Below are 20,216 nucleotides of genomic sequence, written 5' to 3'. Positions count from 1 at the left end.
AGTAATATATAAAGATGATTCTCTCTTTTGTGTCCACATTTCATAATACCAATTTTACCCTTTACAATATAATTATTTATTAATTTTTTAAAATTAATGGTTATTTTTACCTATTTTCTATAAATCTATTTATCTTTTATTATTTTTTTTATTCATCAAGAATTAATTTTTCTATTCATTTCACTTTATTTTTAACATTTCACTTTATTTTTAATAAATATAAATTTATTTTATATATTAACTTAATAACATTATATTATTATTACCTACTAAAATATTATCATTCATATTTAAAGAATGCGACAAACACAATAACACCTATGTATACGCCGATAAATCAAAAAAAAAAAAAAACACCATCGATGAAACAACGGCAAAAAGACACATCGAAAGGACGATGTGGAAAGATATAATATAATAGAGACTAAGGATGCTCGGGTCTTTTACACCATGTAAAGATGCATGAGGAAATCATTTGGGTGCAAAAAGAAATTTCATTTTTTTGAAATCCAAAATAGTTACTTTGGGCCTTACTTCGGACATGTGTGGTTGCAAAGTGGCCCACAATTGAGAGTCGTAAAGGTATGATTTGGCACGGTTTTAATGTGTTATTGGGTCACTTCACCAAACATTTCAATAGAGGCTGTTACTTCATGCATCCATCAAATTTATTCTTGCACCTATCATTTCGGATTTTATTTTTCATAACGCATTAAACTACCTTCGAAAAGATTTTCTCAAAAAACACTCACTCACTTTTCCGAAACATAATCACCCACTGTGTTAGGTTACTAAATAAGAAAACTAACACAGTTTAATTACTAAACATAATCACTCACTCCAGACTTTCTTAAACTTTCTTCACTTTCCTTCTTTTTCTTTTTCATGTTTGTGTTGAGTGTTGTGTTTTGCACTGCTTTCTCACCACATTCATCTCTTTCACTTTCATTTTGATTTCAATTTTGGAGTCAGACGTATGATACACACTTAGATTCACCATCTCGGTCTCTTCAACCTTCAAATTTCCGCGTTTTCTAGAGCTGCCTAGTTGCACCACTCGTTGAAAAGTCAACCCCCCAGAAATCCCTTTTCCTCACCCCACCACTGTCTTCCTTTCCTTCCTTTAACACATTTCCCACCCTTCTCTTTTCTATTCCAAAGTTTCAATCTTTTGCGTCTTTTCTCATCCAAGGTTGGATTTTCCCCCATTGGGATGCTCTGAATATATTGCAAGTTCAGATCTGTTGACGTGAGTCATTGTTCACGTTCTACCATGCGTTTGTCCCCTTTTTTGGGTTTAGGTTCCTGGGGTTTATGTAGCAGTTTTTTTTTTTTTTTATTTTATTGGGTTTGGTTTGTTTCAAATTGCATTGGATTTTAGTTACATGGCATATTAACCACTTTATGTTTTCATGCAGATTTTTCTTGTGGAGCAAATGACTGAAGGATTGTGTTTATCTCTATTGACTATAGTTATGCATTATAGCTGTAATTTTGAAGAACCGCAGTGGTGTCAGTGAGTTTTAAATTTTAATTTAATCTGTAAGAGTTTGTTTCTGGGGATTTCGGAAATTCGTATTGGAATTGGACAAGATTTTGAAAATGAGGAAAAGCATCGGACGGGTCAAGTCACTGCTCTTTCTGCTTATGGTGCTTTTGTTTTTCTTTGCCACTTACAATTTGGTAGCTATGATCTTGGAGCATAAGGCCGATGGGTTGGAACATTCGAATAGAAAATTGATGAGGTCCAATGAAAAGTTTCATGTTGCCCTTACTGCAACTGATTCTGCTTACAATCAATGGCAATGCCGGATTATGTACTATTGGTATAAGAAAGTGAAGGATTTGCATGGATCAGAAATGGGGAAGTTCACCCGGATACTGCATTCTGGTAGGCCAGACCAGTTAATGGATGAGATTCCTACTTTTGTAGTTGATCCACTTCCTGAGGGCTTGGACAGGGTAAATATTTTTCTGTTTCCCCAGTAGAATTGTATGTTTTTTTGGCTCACCTAAACTTGTCTCTTTTTGGTGAATTTCTGACCTAATACCAAATTTACTAATCATGACATAATGAATAAGCCTATTCCTTTTACAACTTTGGGGTGAGGGGAGCAATAGGTGGAAAAAAGGAGATGGTAGTCTGGCTAAAGTAATATGTTTTAATTTGTTGCTATTTAATTGTGAAATAAGCTGTCTAAAAGAATTCGGAGAATGGTCGTTATTCGGTACCTTGTTGAATGTTCTCCTGATCATACATAGAAGAGTTTATGTTTTTAAAGGGACTGAATTTGATAAAACTGCAATGAGATATGTTTAGAGTGAAATTGGATCGTGTCATGGTTTTGGTTGAATATCTTGTATATTTCTTGTACTGTTATAGACCTGATTATTTCTGGCTTTAATTTGCCTTATATTGTAGTAGTAATAATGATTGTTTCTAGTTTTTGGATTTGAAAAGCCATTTCCATTTTCTTGTTCTTGTGACTAAATTAATCTCATGATTGCTGATGGTGATTGACACTCAACTGCATATATATCTAAGTATGTTGCTCTGCTACTATTCAAGTTCTGATGCAAAAAAAGAAAAAAATTGTTTAGTGGGGGCAACAGAAGCTGAAGTGCAGAAATATAATATCATAATATGCTGCTATTTTTTTTGAAAATTTATGGTCTAATCACGTGTCCATAATGAAATGTTGGAAGATAAATATGTAATTTTTTAATGTGCATTTAAAGAAGAGTGTATATTTTTTGTAACCACATGTCATTGTATGTACCTTGGTGGGCTCTACATGTCATTTTCCTTGCATATTGAATTGTTCCTGTCAAATAGTGAAGGCTTTTGCACATGGAGAAAAAAAGGGAAATAGAAATGAGGTTTGCTAGTAACTGTTGCAGTTATTTTGCCTCCCTTTTTTCTGAAATAATTTGTTTCCATCCTTGAATAAAACAGACAATAACTTAGTGATTTTAGTTTCTTCCTCTCTCTCTTCCTTGGTGACTAATTTTTTTAAGCAAGGTTATGTTAGAGCTAAAGAGTATTTTTCTCACTTTACTGTGCATCTTACTGTGTGATTATTCCAAATTGCCAATGTGTACTGGTAGTATTTATTGATGTTTTTCAGCTGAGGAACTCTCTTAGCTTAGATTAGTTTCTAAACTCACTAGTTACAAGCCATTGATAATTATCAACTGTATCATGAAAGCCATTATTGTGATCTTTCTATGGTTTTCCGATCAATTCATGCTGTCATAAAAAATTTACATCCTTTTATGTTTGGTGCAGGGTTATATTGTCCTAAATAGACCATGGGCTTTCGTTCAGTGGCTAGAGAAAGCAGATATTCAAGAAGAGTAAGTGTCACAGTTATGGTTTTCTACAATTTCTTTGCTCTCCAATAATGAAATCTAAGTAGCAGTGCATTTTATGATTGGTGCAGATATATTCTGATGGCAGAACCTGACCACATATTTGTAAATCCCTTGCCTAATTTGGCTTATGGATCCCAACCCGCCGCATTTCCGTTTTTCTACATAAAACCAGCTCAAAATGAAAAAGTACTCAGGAAATTCTATCCTGAGGAAATGGGTCCTGTCACTAACATTGATCCAATTGGAAATTCTCCTGTGATCATTAAGAAGGTGAAGTCTGAATTAATAGCTTGCATACAGTGCTGTTATGGTTATTGTTATTAGTTGTTTGTTACTCTGTTACCCTTATAGCTGTTATGGTTACTGTCATAACTAATATCAGATTTTCTTGATTTTCCCATAAGCAACATATTCTTTCATTTAAGGCATTGAGTTTTTTTTTTTTCATCACCAGTCTTTGATGGAGGATATAGCTCCCACATGGGTAAATGTTTCACTGAGAATGAAAGACGATCCAGAGACTGATAAAGCTTTTGGATGGGTGCTTGAAATGTGAGTAATACTAGTCTAATTCAAGATTTATGGTGTTTATTTATTTTCATTTTGTTATCATTTACTTATATTCTTTTCATTTTATAAATTTTCCTGGACCCTTCCCTAACATTGTGCTCCTTTGATTCTCTGCTGAGTGAAGGTATGCTTATGCAGTGGCATCTGCATTGCATGGTGTAAAGCATAATCTGCGAAAAGACTTTATGCTGCAGGTTTGAATTGCGTGTGTTGTGTTGTATTTGTTTACTTGAGGTAGTCATACATAAAAGTTCATGACATGAATTGTTGGAATGTTTCAGCCACCATGGGACTTAAAGGTTGAGGATAGATTCATCATCCATTATACATATGGATGTGACTATAATTTAAAGGTGAGTTCTTTTCTCCTAACTTCAGAGTATTATGATGTGAAAATAAGGTAGATAAACTATATTTCTATGGTTAGTATTCCTTTTCCATGTGAAAAATTTTAGTCTTGCATGCTTAATTGTTCTATGTGTAAGTTACTCACTCCTTGTTTCTTCATCCAGGGGGAACTGACATATGGGAAGGTTGGAGAATGGCGATTTGACAAGAGATCTTATCTTATGGGTCCTCCGCCGAAAAACCTCCCCTTACCACCTCCAGGAGTTCCTGAAAGTGTGGTAAGTCATGTTTCAAAATTTCTGGGTGTTTTGCTTTGAAATTGTTAATCATAGCCATCTTGGTGAAGAGCTGATGTTGGAAAGTTGCTATTTTTCATTCAGTGTAAATTGTTATGCTCTTTCTTGATCTTGATGATTTGAAATAGGTAACATCACCTGAAAAAAGCAGGGAAAAATGTTAAATTTGAGATTCCACTTGGGATGAAAATCTGTTACTCAGGGACCATAAATGCCATAAGATCCTACTTTGTTATTTAAAATGAAAAATCACACTATATATGTGTGTGTGTGTGTGTGGTTCTGTGGTTTGAATTTGTGGTTGTTAACGTGTTTGGTGGAGTTCTGAGTGTGATTTCATTTTACAGTCTCTGCTAAACCTTGATACTAGTGGTGTTTTAAGTGAAGCTTCTTCATAGTGTGATTTAATAGTTACTTACTGCAAGAATGATTTTCAGGTGCGGCTTGTAAAAATGGTGAATGAAGCTACTGCAAACTTACCTGAATGGGATTCAGTAAACAGAAGTTGATGGAAAGAAGAAAAATGGTGATGAGGACTAGAAATACTTGTCAAAATAGATTAGTTTAAGCAAATAGGAATGGTGATGAATACAAATGATGTTGTGTTTTCTCTGAAAATATAGTTTTTTTTTTTTTTTTTTTACCAACAGCTAGTTAATTCTTTTTTGCATTCAAACGTATACGAGACATTTGCAATCTATTGCACTGTTGTAATTTTGCCAACTGAATGTTGTCACAGTGCAACCAATGGAGGAATTACATCTTATTTCTTCTGTTTTTATTCCTTTTTTTGAGACATGAAACTATTGTTTTGCCTCCTCTTGTGTGTGTGTGTTTTTGTTTGCATTGATTATTTTATGTGATGTAATACGTACGATATTAATTGGTATTAAATGCCATTTTTTAATATTTTTTTTATACAAAATTTAGTACTGTAAAATGTTATCATATAACGATGTTTTATTACAATAAAGGTTTTAATCTAATTTTATATATGAATTTTACAAATTATGTGAAGCATAATGCATAATTACCACTTCCAAAAAATTATATTCTTGGGATTGTTCTATGTCATCATATTATATATACAAAATCAATACCAGCGATAATGGGATTCTTTCTAAATAGTACGCAAAATAACACAATCAAAATAGTAGAGACAAATAAATTTGTTAATATGCTTTCTTTATGTAACAAAATGCATATATTTTATATAGATAAGTTAAGCTTCAGAAACCACGTCCTTAAATCATATTTTTTTTAAAAAAATAACATTATAATAAACATAATTTTTTTTTCACTTAATGTGATCTTAATTTTTGTTATTCCCACTTTAATTATTATATTTACTTGTATTGAATAAATATATTTAAATTTAATTAGGATAAACTGCTCATTTATATTCATGACATTTTTTTATCATTCTTTTGTAGCTTTACTAAATATTTATTTCTTTACATGTTTGAAATAATATCAAATTTCAAGTTTAAATATTTTTTAATTATTTATTGAAACTAGTTGTTATATAATGTGACAACTTCCTAATATTGAAACTGATATAAATTACAATCTAGGTGCGTATATGGTTTTGCAAGATTAAGTCCCTTACGTCCTACTCACCAAGATCACTTCTTCCATCAGATCAAGTTTTCATTAATAAATCTCACTTGTGATTTTTTTAATTTTAAATAAATTGACACCAACATTGTGTAATAAAAAGAATTCATTGTAATTTTTTATTTTTCAAATACTGACCAAGGAATAATGCACCACCTAAAATATGTTAGTGCATTGAAAAAACATTAAAATTACAATATCGTCCGAAGATGTAAAGTTCTTGTTATCGCTTCATAAATTGTTTCAAACTTGCCCTACATTTTTCAAATTGGAAGAGAAAATTTGAGCCAAACATAGAAAAGCTTTGAAAAAAATTTGACTTCCGGCTTCCCCACTTTTTCTCAAGTATTTCAACTCTTCCTTTTCTAATATTTTAAGCTAAAAAATTAAATTCTAACAATCAATTAACTCTTATTTTAAACTTTGGGACTTTAAAATAATTTTACAAAAAAAGATCCACAACCGAAGAAAAAAAGAGACATCCATGATCCATAATCCACTTCTAAATGCTCCAAGCTACTTCTGAAGCACAAGCAAGTGAACACAGCAACAGGAAATAAAAAGAGACAATGGAACTTTTACTTCAGGTAATAATGGATCAAGATATCCACAATCCACGATCCATAATCCAAAATCCAAAAGGGATTATTTATTTATAAGTTCGAGAAAACCCCGACTAGGTAAAAGGGAGAAAGTAAATCGTACATCACTGGTTATGAAAAAACATAAAAGCCTTAACAAAGATGCAACCACTAAACACTTGTACTTACTCAAGCATGCTTCACAATGTCATTATCATATTCATATCCCATTATCCAGCTTAGAGGAGCGCTTCATATCCAACTAGTCTGAAGCTTTGACGAGTTAGAAACAAAAACGGGTAGAATCATGTATCACCGGCAGCTAGATAGTATCAATTCTTTCAGGTGCAGAGAAGTGAACAAACCATAGTAGCATACCACCAAATCCCAGACGATACACACAAGCTCCAAGATGACTGTACTTTATTTATCACCCTCTATCCACCCTAAAGATGCATGTTTATCTTCATCCACCCGGACTTTAGAGCTCAGCAAATTCTACAATAATTTACAAGCAAATTATGCCAGAGTAGATTCCGCAGTTAACACAAAATGGCCAATCAGCAGTTAAGAAGATACAGCCTTGATACCTAAAATTCCCAACACAGTTTACGAAGATAGTAATAGAGGCTAAGCTAAATCAGAAGCAAGACAACTAGACACATAAGATGGGAATTTGAAAAAGTCAGAGGAAGGGTTTATGTTTCATACACATTATCCAAATTTCAATTTGTGTTTAGGCCATCTTTATGTAACCACAAAAGAGTAAGTTGGTACCCACCTTTTGTAGTAGCAACCTCCCGCAAAATGTCTAGGCCAGATAAACTCCAACATTCAACGACAACGAAGTAGCGCTGGAGTTTGACGGGGTAGCAAAGGGATGCAGCACATTTAATAATCCTTCAAGGACCTATTGATGTTAGCAAACCAAATGATTAAACAAAAAGACACCCTTCAAACAAAATAAATATAGATCTTCACATATCGGATTTTAAAAGAGAAAAGACATCCAATCCAATGACTTAGGTTTTCTTGATTTATCATCCAATTGACTTGATTTAAAACTTAAATTCAATCCGTTTCAGTTTGAAATGAGTAAGTTTTCTTTATTTTAAACAGTAAACATATGCATAAGCTGTATAAGGTTTGAACTGAATCGGTTTACAAAATCTAACCCATTCTAATAAAAAAAAGAAGTCATTTTTTCAATTAAGTTCTTTTTTTTTGTTTAGCTGGTTTCCAAGTTTTGGGGTTGGTTATAAATAAACCCTAGCAATAAAAAACAAATGTGAAGCTTACCACCAATATTCTCACACAGAAGAGCGACATCACACGAAGTGTTGACCTGTCCAAATTGATTGTCCTTGGAATTGCTCAGGCAGAGGAGTAAGATGCTGATTTCCATTTGTGAGAACCTGTGGCTGCAACTGCTGATTTTGGTGTGCTTTTAAAAGCTCAAGTGTCCGATGATCATGCCAGCCATTGTTACCAACTTGATGGGAATTTGACTGAGAGTAACTGAGAGGACCATTTGGACCTAAACCTTTGGTTGACACAGGCAACTGATATCCATCCAACCAACTGTAATCATCCATAATTGAATTTCCACCAATTGAATCTGGACCAGTGGGTTCAATACCATGTTTAAGAGGAACATGACTGAATCCAGGAGGAGGTCCAAGGTGCCTAGAAGGTCGACTGATAGGAGATTTTTTAAAACCAGCTTGCATGGTGGATGGCGTTCTCACAACAGAGTTGTCAGTAAGTGTTTCAGCAGACGCATTGGCATCAACTTTGAATGAATTTCCAAAGTCTCCAGCTTTTGAGAGATCATGAGCATAAAGCATACTAGCACCAGCTCTTACAGATAGCTGGGTAGGAACTGCAAGTGCAGGACGGTCAGAGATTGGCACAACTTCTTTAAATGGTAGGTCAGGTTTCATCATGTGCCCATTCTCCAAAAATCTAAGACCTTTCAAACTGTTAGCAAGAGATATTTCCTCCTCTAACCACCTCAAAGAATGTGGTTGAACTGGTAGTAGTCGTTGAGGAACCATAGCATTGACAGAAGCAGGTAAAGAATTTTGATGATTCGGATCATTGAGAGGGTTAGAAGTAGAATTTTCATTAAATTTCATATCCCCTACAGAAGCTGTTGGAACTGATTTTAAGCCTTCATGGGGTGCCCATGATGAGGCAACCACCATATCAGCTTGTTTCTCAGGTACTATAGGATTGAAAACAATAACCTCATCATCGTCCTCTCCTTCAATATAATGATGGTAGTCTGCACTAGGTGTGTCTGAAAGGGAGGAAATAACAAAATCATCTGAGATTTGAGGCTGAACACCAACAACAAATTTCTTTCCCTTTGAGTCAAAATATATCATTTTCTGATCAACTCTAATAACGTTTGCTAAAGCCTTTCCTGCAGCTAAAATCCTTTGAATCCGAGCTTTTCTTTCCTTTTCACTGTCACTTCCAAGGGAATTCTTCCTTGAAAAATCCAAGATGGTTTGTGCAGGTAGAAGTGGAACAAATCCTCTTAACTCAAAATCCTCCCACAAAGCAAGCCGATTTTCCGTTTCCCCTTCTTTATACCAGCTCATGTTATTAAAGCAAGTTTCCTCTCCATCATCTTCTGACATAGGCAAAAGTGAAAGCAACTTGTTCAAGAAGGATAGACAATGATTCCAAAATTTTGATCTAATAGTTGTCGCATTATCTTCGTCCTTGCCAGCAGCAATATCTGGATAACATGCCAACCACTCAACAAAAACCAAAATGCCTGGTAAGAGATAACTGGAAGGAGGATCCTGCAGCTGCATACATTTCTCTACTACTAAACTCATCAATTCGAAAGCTGCAGTGAATGCATTCTGAAGTAGAGCAGCACGCTGTAGAATTTCTGCATACGTTTGACCTTCAGATTCCTTTTTCACATTATGAACTGTAAATATGATCATGGAAACAATTCTGACAATGACCAGTTTGTTCACAAGAGTATCTATGCCAAATTTCAGCTCTTCATCTTGTCCTGATGATAGAAGTTCATGCAGGCCAGCACTTACACGAGATAGAACTTCAGCGAAGGTCTCAAGGCTATCATGACATGAGAAAAAAAGAAAAGTCAGTATAATTTTTCACAATTTATTGTGCACAGAATGGTGAGGTAGACTGAATGCATTAATAATATGTACCTTGTTCGCGTGAATAAGATTCCATTAAGACGGACAAGGCATGTGCAGAAAGATTTGTAAGTTTCCCGTATATTGGATGCTCCCTCCTTTGTAGAACAGGTTTCCACACCCGTATCCCGGGTCACAAGTTTCGCTTCCCCTTTTCCTATTCCAGTGATTGCATGTGCTTTAACATCACCAGACAGCTTAGAGTAACTTTGGCGATTCTATATTGTAAAACAGATAGTTAGAATGCCAACAGCACTCCCAAAGTATGAAAATAAATAGATGATCAAGCTCGAGCTAATTCTTCACCAATCATGGCAAATAAACAGAACTCCTTTATGTGAAAAGGTATGCTGTGTTGCAGTTTTCTATTCATGTATGCTCGAACAACTTGAAAACCAATGTGAATTTAGGGCTACAAAAAAATGAACTGAACTAAACTAGCCCTGAAAGAACAGTAACTAAAGAAACCGAACTGACTTTTAGTTTAGTTCTTAAAAACTAAACAACACTTAAACTGAATTATTCAAACTGAACTGTAACTCCTGAAATTGAAACATATGCTTAAAAATAAGATGTATGCTCAAAACAGTTCAAACTATTAGGGTAGTTCAAGCAGGTCAGAGTATATTTGTTAAGTTCGGTCAATCTTAACCGTGACACGGTTCAGTGCAAGTCGCTTGAATAGTTATGTAGTTCAGTGAAGTCAAACCACTTTTATAGTTTAATTCAGTTCTTCATTTGTGTTGCTCAGTACGAGTATTTTGCTCATCCCTAGTGAAATTTACAACTTGTACTTTCAATGCATTCAGCTCTGAATACCAAGCAGTATAAGTAGTAGAAAAGACAGAACATGAAACATCATTATTGTACTTCAGTTTGAAAGTAAACAAAAACACACCAAACTTTAACACATCAAGATCAATGAACAATTTACGTCTCAAAAAATTGAGACTTCTAGACGAAAGAATCCAAGAATTTCGAAACCAACCCCATATTCATATTACCTTCTCAAATGCAAGTACCAAATTATCCCTGGCAGTTGAAAATGGACTATCCACAGCCAAACTCCGAAAATAACAATAAACAGTAGTCAGCTCATCCTCATTATATGAAGCCAACAAGGCAAGCTGAAAATAATAGACATGTCAAAATGGAATACAATAGCTATGAATCATGATTCAACAAAAAACCAAAACACAGCAGAGACAGGAATGCCAAAAACCTGATGATAGGGATTTCCACTTGAAGGCCAAATAGTTGCAGCTTGTAGATAGTAACTAGAAGCTGCCGCATATTCACGCTTTTTTGAGTCGCTTCCACCATATAAGCCTTTGTAGCGAGCGAGATCACCCAAGTATATCAAACAACGGTGACAGGATATTAAACCTTTCTTCATCTGAGAAGATTTCTTTTCATCCTTTTCCATTACAATTTTATTTTCTGAGTCCTCAAAGTAACCAAGTGGAAGTCCATACTTAGCTCTAATATTCATAATAAGATCATGGTAAAATCCAGTTGCTTCTGAAAGAAAAGTCTTAAATTGCAGCCTTATTTTAGTTATCCGGTCAGGTCGAACAGAACCTTTCCCTCCAGGAGATGATTTTGAGCTTACAGAAGTATGAGCAGCATTAAAGTATGCCCTCAATTCCTCAATCCGCTTATAGTGCAATTGCCATAGAGCATACTCAATGTTATGCTTCTCCGAGAAGGCATGATCCTCGAGAATTATTGCTTCATAATTCTCACGTATCTGCTGCCAAGCATTTGGATCTGATGGAACCTGTGCCTGAGCTGATCTCCTTCGCTTATTCTCCAATTCAAGGTTCTAAGTGAGAAAACATTGAAATTTTAAAAAATAGCTTTGGACTCATACCATATCCAAGAAAAAAAAAGTAAGCCTTGGTAAGAAAAATAATCTCTGGTTCTGCACTATACATGGTTTTCCATGTTGAGTTCTTAATTTTATTCAGTTACTTAACCTTCAAGAACCCGACAAGTGCTTACTAACCAGTGTGATACTGGATGCCAATTGCAAAAGCCCAGCTTAAATAAAAGAGCCAAAACACTAAGCAACAGTTCTTGGCTGTGTAATATACACTATACAGTACTAATAACAAGGTCTATCATTAATTCCAAAACAAATTCAAACCTAAAGATATCAAACCAACCTTGCAAAGTGGGGTTATCTTTCCATTAGAGGAAGGAGAATAACATCAATTAATGAATCCCAAACCTATAACATCTAAATAGCTCAATCAACAGTGGACACGTCTTTCCACAACTGTAACTTCTATGTGCAGATACATTATACGAAGATGAAGATAGTGCAGTTAAATTAATTAAGATCAGATTCCTTTACATTTGCAAATTTTGAGAGATCTACAGATGATCCCTTGTTCAGTGATTACATGTGACACACTGACATGGTCTACCGGGTGAATGAATGAGAGAGACAGAGAGAGAAACAAGTACCTTCTCATAAAGGCGATGGGCACGATCCCATGATGAAGGAACAGACACTTTATCCATCTCTACTATATTGACAAAGCCCAAGCTACATAAAACCTACAGATAAAAAATCAAATGAATAACTCAGTTCAAAGAAACGGGTGTAACAGAGAAAAAGAAAGAAAAAAGTTGCAAGAACCACTGATGATCAACAAAAATAACTATGGTCTCCACACTATAAAAAAGTACCCATTGAAAGTGAAATTCAACGCTAGGGTTCAATCAAACAAAATTAATACCAATTTCAGTCGTCAACAGCTATAACCATTAGCTAGGGTTCAATCAAACAAAATTAATACCAATTTCAGTCGTCAAAAGCTATAACCATTAACAACGAGTGATGATATTTCCAAAACAAAGCCTGATTCAATTTACCCCAACTCAGTGAAAGCTGTACTTCAAACACAAATTCCAGACACCAAATTAGGTTGACCACAGAACACACTCGAAAACGGAAACAACAAACATGAATTGGGAAATCAGGTTTACTTATAGCTTCTACTATCAGTGTACATGCACAAAATCAGTTATAGGAAGGTGAAATATGAACAAACATACAAAATGTGAAATGCACAACACTCATGCTAGCAGTGAGAAACAAAACCAGATCCATGAAATTCAATTCAACAATGATACATACTTGAGAGTGAATAGGCTAATATCAATAATCGATAAACCGGAATGAGAAAAGAGGAAACGAAAGAGAAAAGTTCGAAAACATAACTAAAGAATTGAAAACGGTAAAAGAAGTCACCTGTGGAAGAGGATCGAATAATCGATCAGAAGGAAAGTGTTGGTGTTTGGTACTTGTGTTGTGTGCGTGAGAAGAGGAGAGAGAAAGAGAGAGAGGCGTGGTTGAAGTGGTTGTTGTGTTGGAGGGTCCTAAAGGGATAACGAGTAACTCTTTTATTTCTTCTGGGTTTTAGTTTTTCTTTCCCATGCACTGGTCTGGTTGAAGTGGTTGAAGTGATTCTCTAACGCCGTTTAGACCAATCACAACAACTTTGACCTCACCCGCTACTGATTCTTCACGATTCTTTTCTCTTCGAAATCTCTGAATTTTTTCAATTTAAATTAACACCGTTTATCTAAAATATAACCGCTTGTTTATCTTTTAATTTTATATTTTGAATAAAAACTTCTTAAAATTAAATTATTATTTTATTAATTTTGCAACCGTATATTTGACCTAAATCATTCTTTTTATTTAATTATTTTTTAAATTTAAGCACTTTTCAATTATAAAAGTATTTGCAAAATAAATAAATATAAATTATAAAAAAATATAAAACATATTTAATTTAATTTTATAATTATAATATAATAGTTTTTTTGTTATGCATAAAAAGTGAACAAACGTGTATTAAATATTTTTTATTTAAACTAGTTTTTAAAAAATATTTATGTTATTAAAAATATTTTTTAATTTTATAAATTAGTTATTATTTTAGAATTAATAAATTAATTTAGATATTATAAATATTTTATATTGTGAATTTATATATATATTATATTATCATATATTTCATATCTTTCTTATTTTCGTAATTTTCGTAATTTTTAAAAATTATAAGTATTCATAATATTTCATATTGTATTAATATGATTCATAATATTTCATATAATAATGATATCACGTTTAATATTTCATAATGTAATTATATCTATCATATATAGTATCTCTTAATTTCACAATTCTTACAAATTTTCAACACACATAATATTTCATACATAATTATATGATTTTTAACATTTAATATTATAATGACATGGCTCTTAAAATTTTCGTAAGTTTTTCTAATTAAATTTACATCAAACTCTCCGTATTAATATTTATACTGTAATTATATGATTCATAATATTTCATGTTGTAATTGTATGACTTTTAAAATTTCGTAAGTTCTCTCTATTAAATCCATATCAAACTTTTTGTATCACGAATTGAATACTCAACTAATTTTTATATTTATTTTTTAATTAATTTAAAAAATTAATAATGAAAAAATAGAAGAAAATTTATTATAAGATAATGTAAAATATATTACAAGTAATGTATGGTTTAGTATATTCTATGGTTTTATTTTTTTTTATTTTTTGACTTCTTTGATATTATAATAATTTTTTGTTTTGAAAATTAATAATAGATTAAGAGTATTAAAAACAATTTAAAAAATTTTGATGATTAATTTGCTACACAAAAAAAAATGACAATAACAAAGAAATCAAATAACTGAAATGTTATATTTCTTTATTTTTAAAAAATATTTTGTTATCAATTCCTGATTCTTTACGTATAGATCTTGTCATTCACACACTTGGAAGCATAGGTTTTGGTGATAATTTCCTTAACCTAATAATTTATGTCTCAAAAACAACTAATTCACTTATCAACATTGAGAAACAACAATTGTCAAACCAAATACACTGTGGAATGGAATCATATACTTTAGGACGAAGAATGAGGGGTGTGTTTGAAAGATTCAAAGGATCAAGGTCAACCAACGAGGAGGTGCAAATAGTTCATGGAAATCAGAGGGAGTGCAAATAGTAATCTATCTAAAAAATACAAAATGGGAAAAAAGGCACGTAGGTGCATGAAGAAACTTTCGTTTTAAAACCCATACATGGTTAGAACTGCTATGGTTGGATTTCAATTTTTTTTTTCTCAACTATTTTAAATTTTGCATTTTGAGAATCTTTCTGGTTCAACACTGCCACCACTTCCGGCGGTCATTTCCTCCTATTTCCGTCGACGCCAAGGTTCCGTCGCCGGTAACCTCACTGTCTCTCGCTCTGCCTGCATCTTAACGTTTACTCTTTATGCTTCTGGATCGATTTCTTTCCGTTACTGAAACCAAAGATGTGAGATCCCACAGCTTCTGTTCTCTTCACTTGGCTTTAACTTTTCGATAATCGCGTTTTTCGAATTCCATTTGTTTTCTCGAAATCTCTCGCTCCAATTTTGCATTCAATTTCGAAGGATTTCCTTCACCTGCTTTCGTAGCAATTAGCATGGACTACGTAACTACATTTTCATCAGTGTGTTATATTTGAAATATCAACATTGTTAAAGTGCTTAACTACCGTGGAGGAGAATGATCGATTGCACTGCAATCCCTGGCCTCTGGTTACTGCCAGTGTTCTCAGTTGTTATTCTACTGAAATTTATTTTATTGATTTGAAATTTGAAAACGATAGTAAATATTCCTGTACAACAAAAAATGACTATTTGACGTATTTCTACAAATCATTTCGCGTTTGGTAATTTTAGCTTTCTAATCGTTTGTTTTTTACGTGTTTGTGTATTCCATTTTTTGTTTTTCTTTTAAAATCTGTGTTTTTAACCATACGTTATCCGACGCTCTTAGCGAACATCATATGTGTTTTGAAATGGTTTGATAAATTTAGTGCTTAGTAGTGTATTAGTTTTTGTCGAGACTTCAATTCTAATTTCTAGGTCATGAGTTTTGATTATATAACTCCTGTTGGGGTGGATTAAGGAGTGATGTGAGTAAAGGGAATAACTTTCAACTTTTGAGCCTGGATTGGTATTGCCAGCTTTGATCATACTCGGTATGTATGCAAACAAAATTTTATGTTTGGTTTTTATTTCTTTCCTAAATTGGAAAAACTCAACTACTCTAGTTTATGGATCAGAGAAGAATATAGTGGTATGCATTGTTGAAGTTGATTTACGGATGTGGCCTTTCAGTTTCAGAATGACTAGAATTTGTGGTTGTACGGTTTTAAATTAAATGCACGTCTTCTAATTCATGGGGTCATTGTAGTTTCCCTTCTCTTATACAGTTATACTTATATTACTGAACACATTGGGTTTCCTTGCTACCTTAAACTTTTGTTCCTTGTATTGTTGCCTGTACTTTTTCTATGGACATAGGAAGCCTTATATTTGTGATCTATTTCCTTTGAAAAATTTGATATTTTAGTGGCTGGGTAACTTGAGCTTTATATTATAATTTATGTGTTTTGTTCAATGAGAGTTGAACTGTGTTGAACTTTTAGCAGTTGGTCGTCCTAGCATCATTTTTTGGATTTAATATTTTCTATGGTGGTGGTGCTGTAGTATGCTCTTTAAATAAATCTGTCCATGGAGAATATGATTCACATTTCACACTCATTTATTAACAGAGTTTGGTTATTTATTGTGTGTTTCAGCGAAGGCAAGGTGCTTGATCTTCTGAGTTGTTGGTAAAATGGTTTCTTTTGAGATGAATGATCGAAAGAGTAAGTGGAATATGATATTTTCATTCTTTTATCAAGAATAATGATATCCTACTGATTTTGAAGTGATCTAGCATCTTTAATGTTTATGTATAAGAATGAAATATTGTGGAAAAGTAGTAGTCACAACTGTGCTTCTAATTTTATTGAAATATTATTCTTCTTATAATTGGTTATTTCAAAGTAATGGCATCACCAATTGAAGCTAATTGAGATTGACCAATAATGGCATTGTGTTTAACACTGTTAATAATGGTATTCCAATACATCATACAGGTTCTCTTCTGGTTCTTGGACAAGAAGACATCTTTAGGATTATGTTATTAGTTTTCGTTAACAATAACATTATACAGTTTTCAATAAATATATTAGTGTCTTTATGGTGTTGTATCACGGTGACTGGCATAAGTATTCATTTGATGAAACTGTGCATTAATTATTTTTCTGTATTACATATTTGATATCTACTACTGTCCTATTGTTTAACTTATTTGCAGTTTTATTATCTTACTATATTTAATGTATGTGATTGGCACATGATACAGAGGTTGGATTAGGGTTAACTGGCTTTGGTATATTTTTCTCATTCCTTGGGGTTATCTTCTTCTTTGACAAGGGATTGCTAGCCATGGGAAACGTACGATTCATATACAAATTACTTGTTTAAGAAGTTGCTTCTTATTTGATTTTGCTTAATTACATATTTTTTGAGGCCTTGTTATCTGTATTGATGCTCAAATCAGATCCTGTTTGTTTCTGGAGTGTCCCTAACCATTGGGCTGAAGTCCACTATGCAATTTTTCATGAAACGAAGTAATTTCAAGGTTAACTTCTTACATTTTATCAGTCTTTTCACTTGGTGCCTCGTGCTTCCTTCCTAGTAAATTTTCCCCACTCACGTTTTACTCTTCTTCAAGGGGACAATCTCTTTTGGTGTCGGGTTCTTTATTCTCATAATCGGGTGGCCTATTTTGGGCATGATTGTTGAGTCCTACGGATTCATCATACTATTCAGGTTTAGTGCAAATTTAAAAGAATTCTATTATGTTTGAGTATTTTACATGCTTAAAGCTAATTATGAATTGTGCTGCGCAGTGGATTCTGGCCTACACTGGCCGTTTTCTTACAGAAGATTCCTGTTCTTGGTTGGTTGGTTGAACAACCATATATTCGATCGGTATGTTTTTGTGATGAATTTGCCTGTCATCTTAAGTCTTCACAAAAGTATTTACTCATTCACTGGCCTGGGTTATATACATGTCAATAGCTAGTGTTCATGAAAGTTATCAAGAAAGTTTTAGTCACTTTGGTTGATTGATTGATTGATCAATCTTGTTTTCCATCAATTAGTGTGAATGTTGATATAAAGAGCAAAACTGACTACATAATGAACAATCTGACATCAATTGTTGGTTCTATATATCTGTCTAGAAATTGTTGAGTGATGCTTCTTCTGTTTCTTTCTATCGATCCCATTAGAAGGATAACACCCAGGTTAAGAAATATAATTAACATTATCGTTTATACTAAAATTGTTTTTAACTTAATGTCTGTCGCTATTATTTCTTTGTCATTTATGATATGTGTGGAAAGTATATCAGAATTAGGTAGAGATAAGGTCATGGTTGAGAACGTATTAATTGATAATATGAAGTGCCAAACTTTCTAGATATTGAAGCCCTTTGCTTTTATATGCTGAAATTTTCAAATTGATCCTGCTAATTTTCTGTGCATTTGCAGCTGTTTGATCGCTATAGAGGCAAGCGAGTGCCCGTGTAAGACAGGAATCTATGGAAACATAATGTAACTGCTAGCAGGTGCATTTGTAAGTCAATGTAAAGAAAATTCTCTAGTATGGATATCTAACTGAATTGAGTTCGCTTTTTGATGGTAGAAAATGATTATCATTTCATCATGATACTCATTCAATGGAAAGGAAAATTGCAAAGGGAAAAGGTTTTCACTTTACTGCTTGTTTGGCTCATATTGATTGTATTACTTGGTGGGAAATCAATTGATATGGGGAGTGGTGATCAGCTCCATCTACTTTACGATTCCAATCAGAAACATTTGGAGGTTTCCACGCCAAGTATCATCCTTTTGCCTTTTGTTCACACTCATAAAAGGAATATAATGTCATTGCAGCAATATAGAACTCTTTTCTTTCTTCCCTATTTTTTTTTCTTTTTTCCAGATTTTAGGTTTCTAATGTGAGATAGATTCGGTGGAAGTCTGCAATGTAATTTACTCTAAATATTGCACCTTTGCCTACCATGGGATATTTTGTTTCTTTAGAATTGGTGTTTTTCTTTCTTCTTTTTCCTTCAGGGTGAGTTGTGTTATTTATGTAACAACTCACATTTTATATAATATTTTGTGTTTATCATTTCTTCTATGTCATGTATTACATTTCGTTTCTCCTTTAGATTAATAAATTGTTTTATACCTTATTGCACAAATAACATTTCTTTTTTAGGTTTAGTTGCACTTTTAGTAAGTTTCAATTCTATTTTGAAGTAATTTTTGTATTTAATCTTTTTTAACAAAATTTGTACATTGTTTTTTTCTATTTAAAATCCTCTATATCTTATTGCCCTTTTTAATATTCTTGCTGGATCTGGGATATGCAATCATTTTGAAAGTTAAAGAGTAAAAAAAATTTGAAGGATTTAGTATAATGTGAGATTAGGCTTTGAAGGGAAGATAGGGATATTTTTATTTTATTTTAAGTGAAATATGATATTTATATTTGAGTTGAGTTAAAGTTGCAAAATAGTTTAATTAATTTTATTTATGATTTTATTAGTTGAAATAAGAATGAGGAATTGTTGAAAATCTTAAGCGTATTAAATTAAATATTAAATACACTTAAAAATTATAAGGACCTATGAAAAACAAACTCTTTTTATGTAATAATAATTAATTACTTTAATTAAATTTTAAGTCATCTCAAAATTTGAAAATATTTAATTGAGTATTTAATATTTGTTTGTATATTGATAACTTTATTTTTATATTTTTCAATTATGTTTTCTATTATTTTATTGTTTTCACGAACAAGGTGATAGTTGTTATCTTATACTTTTATGTGCGTGACCAAAAAAAAATGTTAATTTTATAATTAATACAAAAATGATATTACTAAGACATAAATAAACATAATTTTTATTGTTTTAACTGAAAACATGTTGGATCTCTTTATCTATAAGTAATAATATAAAATTCACAAGAGAACATGACAATCTTCAATATACAACATACTTTTTAATTAAAGTAATAAAAATACCTGTCATTTTACATTAACCATTATGAAGACAAGTAAACACAAAATAAGAAACTACTCATATACTAACCAAAGAATTGAACCGAGAAATACTCAACTAAAGAATATAATTTTTTTTAGTACATAATAATGAAATTTACAAGATATTGAAAGTTTAATTAAGCCTAATAAATTTGCAAGTTCACACTTGTTTTAAACCTACCAACCT

The 20,216-nt window shown here is 32.6% G+C and overlaps 3 protein-coding genes across 7 annotated transcripts; 2 read left to right on the top strand and 1 right to left on the bottom strand.

Annotated features, from left to right (window-relative positions):
- Positions 1-783: 783 nt before the first annotated feature.
- On the top strand, positions 784-5,370 carry LOC114195585 (hydroxyproline O-arabinosyltransferase 3-like). Its single transcript, XM_028086104.1, has 9 exons — positions 784-1,249; positions 1,419-1,962; positions 3,290-3,357; positions 3,444-3,645; positions 3,830-3,927; positions 4,070-4,139; positions 4,227-4,298; positions 4,458-4,571; positions 5,027-5,370. The coding sequence occupies exons 2-9, from the start codon at positions 1,603-1,605 to the stop codon at positions 5,096-5,098; spliced, it is 1,056 nt and encodes a 351-aa protein (XP_027941905.1). The 5' UTR covers positions 784-1,249; positions 1,419-1,602; the 3' UTR covers positions 5,099-5,370.
- A 1,393-nt stretch (positions 5,371-6,763) lies between these two features.
- LOC114193987 (protein SMG7-like) lies at positions 6,764-13,473 on the bottom strand. The gene is made up of 8 exons (XM_028084002.1): positions 13,238-13,473; positions 12,448-12,540; positions 11,198-11,800; positions 10,980-11,102; positions 9,988-10,193; positions 8,087-9,889; positions 7,569-7,697; positions 6,764-7,285 (listed from the first exon to the last, which is right to left on the bottom strand). Exons 2-6 carry the CDS (start codon positions 12,502-12,504, stop codon positions 8,116-8,118), a joined length of 2,763 nt encoding a protein of 920 aa, XP_027939803.1. The 5' UTR covers positions 12,505-12,540; positions 13,238-13,473; the 3' UTR covers positions 6,764-7,285; positions 7,569-7,697; positions 8,087-8,115.
- A 1,662-nt stretch (positions 13,474-15,135) lies between these two features.
- On the top strand, positions 15,136-19,019 carry LOC114193476 (vesicle transport protein GOT1-like). Of its 5 annotated transcripts, none has more exons than XM_028083300.1 (8): positions 15,136-15,255; positions 16,660-16,728; positions 17,271-17,362; positions 17,469-17,549; positions 17,643-17,740; positions 17,821-17,902; positions 18,466-18,528; positions 18,620-19,019. In XM_028083300.1, the coding sequence occupies exons 2-7, from the start codon at positions 16,698-16,700 to the stop codon at positions 18,502-18,504; spliced, it is 423 nt and encodes a 140-aa protein (XP_027939101.1). In that variant the 5' UTR covers positions 15,136-15,255; positions 16,660-16,697; the 3' UTR covers positions 18,505-18,528; positions 18,620-19,019. The 5 variants fall into 5 exon arrangements, with proteins under 5 accessions (XP_027939101.1, XP_027939099.1, XP_027939100.1 ...); XM_028083298.1 differs by having other exon boundaries at positions 18,466-18,542; XM_028083299.1 differs by having other exon boundaries at positions 18,466-18,550.
- Positions 19,020-20,216: the final 1,197 nt, after the last annotated feature.

This window comes from Vigna unguiculata, chromosome 8 (assembly GCF_004118075.2).
Source record: "Vigna unguiculata cultivar IT97K-499-35 chromosome 8, ASM411807v1, whole genome shotgun sequence".
Classification (NCBI taxonomy): Eukaryota; Viridiplantae; Streptophyta; class Magnoliopsida; order Fabales; family Fabaceae; genus Vigna; species Vigna unguiculata.
This window is presented reverse-complemented; position numbering and strand designations above follow the sequence as displayed.

Excerpts from the sequence above, each read along its gene's own strand:
- LOC114195585 (XM_028086104.1), top strand. The coding sequence starts at position 1,603 with ATGAGGAAAAGCATCGGACGGGTCAAGTCACTGCTCTTTCTGCTTATG. Across the intron at positions 1,963-3,289 it reads TTCCTGAGGGCTTGGACAGG|GGTTATATTGTCCTAAATAG; the intron begins GTAAATATTTTT and ends TGTTTGGTGCAG. Across the intron at positions 3,928-4,069 it reads TTTGGATGGGTGCTTGAAAT|GTATGCTTATGCAGTGGCAT; the intron begins GTGAGTAATACT and ends TGCTGAGTGAAG.
- LOC114193987 (XM_028084002.1), bottom strand. The coding sequence starts at position 12,504 with ATGGATAAAGTGTCTGTTCCTTCATCATGGGATCGTGCCCATCGCCTT. Across the intron at positions 11,103-11,197 it reads GTGGAAATCCCTATCATCAG|CTTGCCTTGTTGGCTTCATA; the intron begins GTTTTTGGCATT and ends TATTATTTTCAG. Across the intron at positions 9,890-9,987 it reads ATCTTATTCACGCGAACAAG|CCTTGAGACCTTCGCTGAAG; the intron begins GTACATATTATT and ends ATGTCATGATAG.
- LOC114193476 (XM_028083300.1), top strand. The coding sequence starts at position 16,698 with ATGGTTTCTTTTGAGATGAATGATCGAAAGA. Across the intron at positions 16,729-17,270 it reads TGAGATGAATGATCGAAAGA|AGGTTGGATTAGGGTTAACT; the intron begins GTAAGTGGAATA and ends CACATGATACAG. Across the intron at positions 17,903-18,465 it reads AACAACCATATATTCGATCG|CTGTTTGATCGCTATAGAGG; the intron begins GTATGTTTTTGT and ends GTGCATTTGCAG.